General features: G+C 45.0%; 1 protein-coding gene across 1 annotated transcript in view; it reads left to right on the top strand.

Moving 5' to 3' along the window:
- The window catches only part of LOC106806308 (uncharacterized peptidase C1-like protein F26E4.3), a gene marked incomplete at its 3' end in the record, with an annotated part of 26,551 nt that extends 24,189 nt beyond the window's left edge, over window positions 1–2,362 (top strand). The window contains 3 exon segments of the mRNA XM_014808195.1: window positions 947–1,061; window positions 1,311–1,437; window positions 2,209–2,362. Coding sequence (XP_014663681.1) covers window positions 947–1,061; window positions 1,311–1,437; window positions 2,209–2,362 — 396 coding nt within the window.
- Between the last annotated feature and the right edge of the window lie 8,540 nt (window positions 2,363–10,902).

Genomic DNA, 10,902 nt, shown 5'->3' with positions numbered 1-10,902 from the left:
GTGTGTGTGTGTGTGTGTGTGTGTGTGTGTGTGTGTGTGTGTGTGTGTGTGTGTGTGTGTGTGCGCGCGCGCGCGCGCGCGCGTGCGTGCGTGCGTGCGTGCGTGCGTGCGTGCGTGTGTGCGTGCGAATCAACTGGGAATGTATACCGCTCAGATATATTCGCATTGCAACCATTACTAACTATTCCTTACAACTTGAATTCATTATTATCTCCTTGCGCGTCAACCCTTACAGACTCTGCGGGGCATTTACATAGACATGAATGTGTGCTTATTACCTCCGCCAAGGGGTGGGCAGGAGGTTATGTTTTCACCGGCGTGTGTTTGTTTGTTGGTTTGTGGGTTTGTGTACAGCCTAAGTTGCTGCCTAACTGAAAAAGTTATGGACGGATTGTCATAAAATTTTCAGGATAGGTCAGAAATGGGCTAACTTAGAATTAATGAGATTTTGGTGGTGATCCGAATCCAATAAATTAATTAAATTTTCAGGATAGGTCAGAAATGGGGTAACTTAGAATTGATTACATTTTGGTGGTGATCAGGATCCAATTAATTAATTAATTAATTAAATTTTCAGGATAGGTCAGAAATGGGGTAACTTAGAATTGATTACATTTTGGTGGTGATCAGGATTCAATTAATTAATTAATTAATTAATTAAGTTTTCAGGATACGTCAGAAATGGGGTAACTTAGAATTGGTGACATTTTGGTGATGATCCGGATTCAATTAATTATTTAATTAATTAATTAAATTTTTCACAGTGAGAGAATTAAGCTTCCTTGGCGGAGGTCTGCGCTCTCCGAGTGCTCTAGTTCTTTATACAACGCCATAGTGAGCATTGCGGACTAGCTAATATTTATATGCGGGTTTAGAGATGTGACTGTGTTACTACGGAGCAGGTTGTGCTGTAAACAGTACAGCAACGTTCAGGGTGTTCTTTCAGATGGCGGGCTGACACGTACTCTGGCTCTCACTTCTCTCCGTTGACCTTAGACGAAGGGTCTTCCTACATGCTGGGAACTAAGAAACCGGATAAGTTCATCTCTACGATGGTTCCGGTAAGATGTATAACAATAAAAACTTTCGGTAAGCGTTGATATATATATATATATATATATATTATGAATGTATATGATATACAGGTATAATATACATTAATTTAGGACTTTTACACACAAAAGGTTGTTAGCAGCAAGGAGCTACATATACTAGATGGCGGTACTGTAGCTCTTCATCTGGCTTGTAGTCAGCTCTATAGTTGCATTATGGTATCTGTATATCATCAATATTTTACTATCCAAATTCAGATTAACTATGAAGATTTGGCCAAGCAGTTACCGACTAATTTCGACGCCCGCGACAAGTGGGGAGAATGGGTAGGACCAATTAGGAACCAGGAACTCTGTAACGCCTCGTGGGCGTTCTCTACAACCGGTAACTTGTTTTCCTACCAAAAGGTGTCGCCTCTGTCTCGCACCAGCGCAATTACTGGTTTATCGCGCGGTGGGGTACACGCGGGATTGTCTGGCACTGATGGGATCGCGTGTGAACGTACTAGTAGGAGCTTCCGATCATCCTGATAAACATATCCTGACTAACATATCTTCTGGAGATACTTGTTCGTGATCCCCTCCTGGTCCTATACATGATCAAGAGGTAATAAACTTAATTACCTCAAAGCACAGTCCGGGCTGAGGATCCCGATGTGACCAGGAGGGAATAAAAGTCCACGAACGTTTCCAATAATTTAACACGCTCCTTTGGATTTTATTCACTCTTGGTGTGATGGTAACTCACCTAAGCGAGATATTACGACTGGTTATGACGGACTGTGTGATAACCGCCTGTGAGATAACCACACCCATTCTTGGATATTGTTGCTATGCGTGTTAAGCTAGACACTGATTATCCGCGTTTTTCACGCATACGCGCTAAATCGTCGACTTGCCTGCACTTTAAACAGCGCTTTAAAAACTCTCCTATTGCGTCGTTGATCGGCTAAAACTGCCTGCTAGTCACTCGAAGCGGATAGGTCAGTTGTTTGAGTTATCAATCCTCTCTCCTCTGATCTATTGAGTAAGAGAAAGATAATGTGCGTGAATATATGCGCAGGTATACGCATGCGCTCGCGAGACTTACGTATTTACATACTTACGTAGTTACGTACTACACGCATGTGACTTACACATTTACTTATGTCTTCAGCGGCTGCCTCTGATAGACTGGCGATTCTCTCTAATGGCACCGAGCTAGAACGGCTGTCGGCCCAGCAGCTTCTGAGCTGCAACCGCAAGAACAAGAACCCGTGCCTTGATCCAGGTGCCCTCGAAAACTCGTGGTGGTTCATGCGCAGGACAGGGTAAGCAAGCGCATGACCAACCGTATTTTTACACGAAAGTCTAGATGTGCTCATGCGCAATTTGAATCGCTATTTACGAAGCATAACTGACGAATGAAATCGGTATTCTAATTAGTCGTTTAATGTGCGCAACGTGACGTCAACATTTCTCGCCGAAGCCCCGGCAGCTAGCTCCTCCTAGTGGACCCACTCCCAGAGTCGTAATATGCTTGACAAAGAACTCCTCTTCTATGTCACCTTCGTACACTGTTTTACATTGTTACATTGTTTTACATTATTATATGATTACATTGTTTTACATTGTTACATTGTTTTACATTGTTATATTATTACATTGTTTTACATTGTTACATTGTTTTACATTGTTATATTATTACATTGTTTTACATTGTTACATTGTTTTTTGAATAAAACACAATAATGATATATGACAGGAAGACTAGAGGAGCCACACGTCGGCGGCTGTCACTGACGGCTCAATAACAGCGATACACTGATGGTGACTTATATGCCCTATAACAATAACATCATCGTTTCTGCGTCCGGTAGCTATAGCGGTGTCGCCTACCGCTAGCAGCAGCAGCGGCGGCGGCAGTAGCAGCAGCAGTAGTAGCGGCAGCAGCAGTAGTAGCAGCAGTAGCAGTAGAAGTAGTAGCAGCAACAGCAGAAGTAACAGCAGCAGCAAAAGTAACAGCAGCAGCAGCAGCAACAACAGCAGCAATACCAGTAACAGCAACAGCAGGAGCAGCAAGGAGCAGTAGCAGCAGTAGCAATAGCAAGAGCAGAAGTAACAGCAGCAGCAACAGCAGTAGCAACAACAGCATAAGTACGATCAGCAGCAGCAACAGCAGAAGCAACAGCAGTAGCAACAGCAGCAGCACCAACAACAACAGCAACAGCTACAGCAGCACCAACAGCAGAAGTTACAGGTCCCCAAGTGTAATTTTTGATTGTATCATTGTATCGTCAAGGTCGCCGACGCCAGACCGTTAGCATCACTCGTTCTTCATGAGCGCGTGCTGATTGAGAAATAACGTATGCATGTACCTTGTGCTATAATTTAGGCGATCAATTTATATATGTATGTATGTATGTACGTATATATATGTTATATTACATCAATTACAGTGTACCCTTATTAAGATAATAACACATGATAATAATATTAATAATATATATGTATATATATATATATTTCATCAATTACATAGGATACCATTATAAAGGTAATAAAGCCCAATAATAATAATGAGGTGCTGATTATATACTGCTATATACATATATATATATATATAAGGTGACACAAGATATATAAAAAAATACACACCTAGACGCACGCACTCACGCGCGCACGCACGCACGCACGCACGCACGCACAAAGTGTGGTCGGAAAGCTCGGCGGCAACCTGCTTTTCGAAATAATAATTATCACCCGCCATAGCTGATAGCAGACGATCTCAGCAGCGCCGTCATTATCTCCACTCTTCCGGCGCCTGACAAGCCGCCTCACAAACGCACACACACACACACACACACACACACATCTATATTATGCCACTCCTGATCACATTAATTCTCACGCTCTAACCGATTCAACCACTTTCTCCTCTGTAGGGAGTAAAAAATATGATAAATGATGTGTAAAGTCTTGTTTGTAAATTGCAAATGAAATAATAAATAATAGGATAAATGAAACGTAGAGGAGAGAAAACAAACGTACACCTCGTGAGGGTTATCTGAATGCAAGCTTGCGTATTACATGGGCTTTACTTCCGCGCAAATAATGATGGAACGGGTACATTACTGCATTGTATGTATTCATAATTGTATTTCAGATGGGGAGAAGATTATGATAGACAGACGAGACGGTCGATTCCATACTGGGTATGTAACTCTGTCGATTGCTTACTAATTACCATACTCTGCCTCTTTCTCCCTCTCTCTCTTCCTTTCTCGCTCCCCCCTCTCTCTCTCTCTCTCTCTCTCTCTCTCTTCCTCTCTCGCACCCTCTTTATGTCTCTTCCCTCTCTCTCTTTCTCAGTCACTCACAGTCTTCCCCTCTCTTCCTTTTTCTCTGTCGTTTTATCTCTCGCTGTCTCTTACTAATGAACCTTACCCAAAGAAATAAGCATTATTTTGAACCTTTGTTTAACATCTTCTTACAAACGAATGCAAAAATGGCAAAACATTATCGCTACACATTTTCTCAACGCGTCTTTTTCTCTCTTACTTCTGCCACAGCTTGCCGCTAACTCGTGGGGCGAGGAGTGGGGCGAGCGCGGTCTCTTCAAGATCATCCGCGGACAGAACGAGTGCGAGATAGAGTCCTTCATCGTCGGCGTGCTCGCCAAAGCCGAACGAGGCGACGAGTGGTTCGGGCGCATCAGTCGTGTGACTCGCGAGCTGAAGCAGCGCGTGCGTCGCCTCAAGAAGAAGTTCTACAAGCGCTGGAGGTTCTAGTCTGCCCACCACCATCCTCCCCTTCCCTTCCCGCCGCCGCCGCCGCCTCGCCCACGGAACGCCCTCTATCGGGTGCCTCCGTAAAACGAGGCGGTGCTGACGCGCAGGGAGCCATCTGGAATATGTGCGACTAGGATTTGAATACAGAAAGGAGCTTATGGAACACGTGGCGCCATCTGGAAGGTGAGCGGACGTCGACGAGGACTTGAGGGCGCTAAAGGAGGGCGTGATAAGGCGCGTGCGCAGTATTATATAGGAAGGCCAGTGCTAGCGTTGCAGGAGAGTTGTGGCGTGGGGATAACAGTCACTGATGGCGGGAGGTTGGGAAGTGTGATTCATGTCCATACAGCCAGGAGTCTTCCCGCCAGGAGTACGTTTTAACAGCCACATTGCGTTGCATTACGTTACCGTATGTTACGTTACAATACGTTACATTGTATTACATTACATTACATTACATTAAATTACATTACATTACATTACATTAAGCTGGGTTTACACTACCAACTTTGTGTTGGCGAATTGGCGAATTGGACCAACTTCCCAAGTGACCGAACAATCGGCAGTGTAAACGCAAAAGTTGCGCGACCGACTTATCGATAGCAACTAGTTGGGAGATTAGAACATGTTCTATTTTCGCCAACTCGGAGTTGGCAAATTGGAAAGTTGGTCCAACTCGCCAATTCGCCAACATAAAGTCGGTAGTGTAAACCCAGCTTTACATTACATTACGTCCCATTACATTACATTAGCTACGTTACGTTACGTCACGTCACATTACATTACATTAGCTACGTTACATTACGTCACATTACATTGCATTACATTACATTAGCTACGTTACATTACGTCACATTACATTGCATTACATTACATTAGCTACGTTACATTACGTCACATCACATTACATTAGCTACGTTACGTTACGTTACATTACACTAACGTTATGTAACGCTATGCTATTTTGCAATGTACTATTGCAATAATGAGCTTCTGTATCTGCTGCTGAGATGCCGTGTGAGGTCAAAAAGTCATACTGGAGGCAAGAGGTCAAGGTCGTGTAAACTCCTCACTTTGCATTTACGATTATTACTTTACCACGTTCTATGCATATCGACGGGATTTAGCCGTATGCTACCCTCGTTCACTGGTGTGGCACGGCTGCTCGAAGAATTATAAACTACGAGATCGATTTTAGAAATATATATATATATATAAAATATACATGCTTTTTCCCACAGTTTTTGCTCTCTCATTCACCACGTTATATATATCTTCGTGTGTCCTTTTTCCATTCTAATATTCTATTAATCTTCACTCGTATCGATGAATATATAATGAAAGATTATTAATTTAATAAATAATTTTTACTACTACGATGACGATAGAGATGTAGAGAGTGTTGCTTCGTTCGATTTGCAGGCGGGCGGGGTCGAGAAACGAACCCGTGAGTTTCTATACGATTTTAGCTTTAGCAGTATTGACTTTCATGCTCGGCATTACATAAGATGTGAAATATACGAATCTTTAAGCTATCCTATCAAAAATATTTTTATCTCACTCTTCGCTACACGCAATGTATGGCATCGAGGTTACAGTGTTATAGCTAATCTATTTTACGCCAATTACCTATATAGGGTCAGGTTATGTCGAACGAGGCTAAATCCTACCATAAATCATGGCGCTTTGCGTTGTTTCATACACTATTGATAGTAATATATAACTCATGGCGACTATAAAGATATATTGAATATATCGGTTATTGGTAATAGCACTCATTCTCCCTCAACTGACTGTAGGCCTACTCACTAGGAACACTGCTGTGTCTGACCGTGACTGACTGTGGGTGTCTCATCGTGTTAACGATTTCGGTCCACATACAATATACGTTTTCGGTAAAAGCCATTTGTTATTGTTCGCCCCAATCCAATTCGACGGTGCATTCTCTATACAATGGTGCATACATCCGTGAATGAGTATGGAGGACTCAGATCCTCTCATCGACTATTTTCATTTATTATATAGCATGTATTTGAAAGAACCTGTATAATTCTTTAGCAATGTGGACATATGAAACCTGATAAGTGTAATGCGCCGTTACATATATGGCTCGCTGTATCTCGTACTCGAGGAACTCTCGTGTTACTCGAACAATTCGCAGTTACTCGAAGAAACTGGTTAATTTTACTCACCTCTCTCGTTATTATCAATAAAATAATAAAATCACTTGACAGTATAATGCATAACGAATCCAACGTATTTCCTAAAACATTACGTGTGCAAGCAAAGAGTGAGACGGGCTTTCTATTGCGACTAGCAGTCTTATGACGTTTATCAAACGATTTCGACTGAAAATTTATGTGAGATCGGTTAAAGCATGTGGAAGTTGTTGCACAGGGCAGCGCGAATTTAACCGTTGAAGAACTATATAATTAAAAGTAATCGAATCGTGTTCGCTTTCTGTTCAACTGGTGTTATAACATGAAACGTGTGCCTTGCTCGAAGTATAGCATGTATGGTTACTGTAGATAGACGATAATAAACATTTGTTAGCGACGCGGTGAACCGCACGCGAAATGTCGACTTTCGTTTTATTTATGAATCCGTTTAGTTGTACGGGGGAATTTATGCAGACGCGCTATGCAATACGCGGTATCTGAACCCGTTCGCTGTGTGTGATATGTATACGTGGCTTACACCGAGGTCGGCCGTCAGGCTATGTGTTACCCACAGCGCTCGGCTGTGCGCGTACGTCGTGACATTTTGCATTTGATATTCTTACGTTTACTTAGCGCCCGCCTGAACTAGGGCGGGTACTTGGGAGCATTTCGTGCGTCAAACTGTGTGTCGGTCTCGAATCCAGACACTGAGTACGATGTTAGGCAGATGATGAGACGCAGGAAGATTAAACTAGGCATTTACGATCTATAGCAATGCGCGCGCGTCGGAACGGTAGAGTTAGACGAGCCTATAGTTAGCTATTGATATCGCGTGTTACGCTGTTAACAGTGGGAGCATGAGTTTCATCTATGGCATTTAAACAGATCGACGGTGATGGCGACGATGTATGCAGCTGGTTACGCAACGTTTATGAGGAGAAAGAAAGAAAGAAAGAGAGAGAGAGAGCGGGCGCTGCATAATCAACGGGCATATTATACGTGTCTGTGTACGTCTCGCTTAATTTTGCATTTACTAAATAAAAACACGTGCTTTGAAGAAATATGTAGATTGTGATTTTAGACTATTGTGTATAAACACGGTGTCAGCATGAATCACCCAACATGAATCAGGCGTATCCTGCGTGCGTGCTCGCGTGCGTACGTGCATGCTCGCGTGCGTGCGCTTGTGTGTCTGCGTGCGTGCTCACGTGTGCGGTCGTGTGTGAGATAGTGTGCGCATATGCGTGTGCGTGCGTGAATGCATGCGTGTGTGAGTGTATGTTATAATACAATGTGTCGCGCCTATCATGGTTAACTGACACTGCATAATCCTACAATGTCACTCTGAGCATTAATCGCAAGCGAATCGCATCACCAGCAAAGCGTCATTCGACGATATTAGTACATTAGTATAGAATAGTGGTGCTCACAATCGCCACCTGCTGTTGCTCTAGTCACAGACACAACGAAGCACAGCGATGCGACATGTCATCAATGCCTAATCCAATCAACCTTACTGTACACGTCAGCTCGACGCTCAATAAACGAGATAAAACATCGAATGAGGCGAACCGCACGCAACCTCCGCAACGTTATTATCGTCGCCGACAGCAGCGCCACCTATAGCCAGGTGGGATTTTTTAACTCCCCGAGAGATTTGCGTGCGAGCGTTAACGGACCCGCGCGCGGAACACACGCATGATTGCATCGCGGGCGAACGCGGCGGTTACGCGTGTATCGGCGCGGAAATATAGCGGTAGACGAATACGATGCTGCTGCCAGCTGGCGGTCTAGCGGAGAATGCGCGAGCTGCTTGCGTTGGAGTATATAATTGCGACGCGGGAGCAGAAGGTAGATATGTTAGCGAGGTGTTAGCTGTATGCCACCACAATGACACACAGAGAGAAAGAAAGAGAGAGCGAGAGAGAAAGCGCGCGAGCGACACAGAGATCGTGTTAACGAAGAGGGAACAGCGCACTCACTACTCCAGCGACAAGTAAGTAGTCACACACTAACATTTCTGAATTACATCACAGCCTATGCTTCTTCGCGCTAGGGGGATGATGTATGTTCTCGCATAAGTGATCGGGGTGGAATGACTCTACCGGGACACACTACGACAGTGGAATAAATCAGGTATAAAGATCACTTGACACACGCAGAGAAAATGAAAGAAAAAGATAGAACGCGATAGAGAAAGAGGGCGAGCGACAGAGAGAGCGATAGAGAAAGAGAGAGAGAGAGAGAGAGAGAGAGGGTAAAAGAGAGGATGAATAGCGAGGCAACACACGACACACACACACCACACCACACACACACACAACACACAGGCACATCACACACACACCAGGCACACACCACAGAGAGAGAGAGAGAGAGAGAGAGACGAGAGAGAGAGAGAGAGAGAGAGAAGAGAGAGAGAGGAGAGAGAGAGTGAGTGAGAGAGTGAGAGTGAGAGAGAGAAGAGATGAGCAGAGAGAGAGGAGAGAGAGAGAGAGTGAGAGAGAGAGAGAGGGGAGAGAGAGGAAGTAGAGAGAGAGAGTGAGAGGGAGGAGAGAGAGTGAGAGAGGGGAGAGAGAGAGAGTGAGAGAGAGAGAGAGAGTGTGAGAGGGAGAGAGAGCGAGAAAGAGAGAGATGAGGGAGAGAGAGAGAGAGAGAGAGAGAGGAGAAGAGAGAGAGAGAAGAGATAGAGAGAGAGAGAGAGAGTGGAGAGAGAGGAGAGAGGCGGAAGAGATAGTAGAGAGGGCGAGAGAGAGAGAGAGGAGGAGAGAGAAGAAGAGAGAGAGAGAAAGAGAAGAGAGAGAGAGAGAGAGCGGAAGAGAGAGAGAGAGAGAGAGAAGAGAAAAGAGGAGGAGAGAGAATAGATAAGCAGAGCGACAGAGACAGCCGGGAGAGAGAAAGGGAGAGAGAGACAAAATGACGTGTTAGAACTAGCAGAGAAAACTCAAAACAAAACAGAGAAGAGCATATATGAGGCGCTAATCACCAATTCCTCGCTAGTTAGTGGTATTTGAAAAGAAGCAACTCATTACTACATTATGTGATACTGTACTTGATGGAGGTAACCCGGGTGCTGGTGGCGATGAGGTGGAGATGGATGGTGATAATGACTACAGCGACGAACGAAGAGTGCTGAAATGGAGGGAAAGAATGTCAGAAAACACGAGTGGATCAAAGAGTAGGAATGACCAGAGAAGAGAAGACGAGAGATTAGAAGAGGAGAAGAGCGGAGAGGAGATGAGAGGAGAGGAGAGGAAAGTCCAGGAGAGGAGAGGAGAGGAGGAGAGGGGAGGAGAAGGAGAGGAGAGGAGAGGAAGGAGAGGAGAAGGAGAGGAGAGGAGAGGAAAGGAGAGGAGAGGAGAGGAGGGAGAGGAGAGGAGAGGAGAGGAAGGAGAGGAGAGGAGAGGAGAGGGAGGAGAGGATGAGGAAAGGAGCAGGAAGGAGAGGAGTAGGAGAGGAGAGGAAGGGAGGAGAGGAGGAGGAGAGGAGTAGGAGAGGAGAGGAGAGGAGAGGAGAGGAGAGGAAGGGAGAGGAGAGGAGAGGAGAGGAGTACAAGAGAGGAGCAGAAGAAGAGAGAGCGAGGAAGGGGAGGAGAGGAGAGGAGAGGGGAGGCACGAGGGAGGAGAGAGAGGGAAGTGAGGAGAGGAGAAGGATGGAGAGGAGAGGAAGGAGAGGCAGAGGAGAGGAGAGGAGAGGAGAGGAGAAGGAGAGAGGAGGGAGAGGTAGAGGCAGAGGAGAGAAGGAGGGAGGAGAGGAGAAGGAGAGGAGTAGGGACGAGGGAGGAGAGGGAAGAGGCAGAAGGAGGAGGAGTAGGAGAGGAGAGAAGAGGAGAGAGAGAGGAAGGAGAGGAGAGAAGAGGAGAGGAGAGGAGAGGAGAGGAGAGGAGAGGAGGGAGAGGAGATTGGAGAGGATGAGAAGGAG

Source organism: Priapulus caudatus, unplaced genomic scaffold (genome assembly GCF_000485595.1).
Source record: "Priapulus caudatus unplaced genomic scaffold, Priapulus_caudatus-5.0.1 Scaffold153, whole genome shotgun sequence".
Taxonomy (NCBI): domain Eukaryota; kingdom Metazoa; phylum Priapulida; class Priapulimorpha; order Priapulimorphida; family Priapulidae; genus Priapulus; species Priapulus caudatus.
Note: the sequence above shows the minus strand (reverse complement) of the source record. Positions and strands in the feature narration are given on the sequence as shown.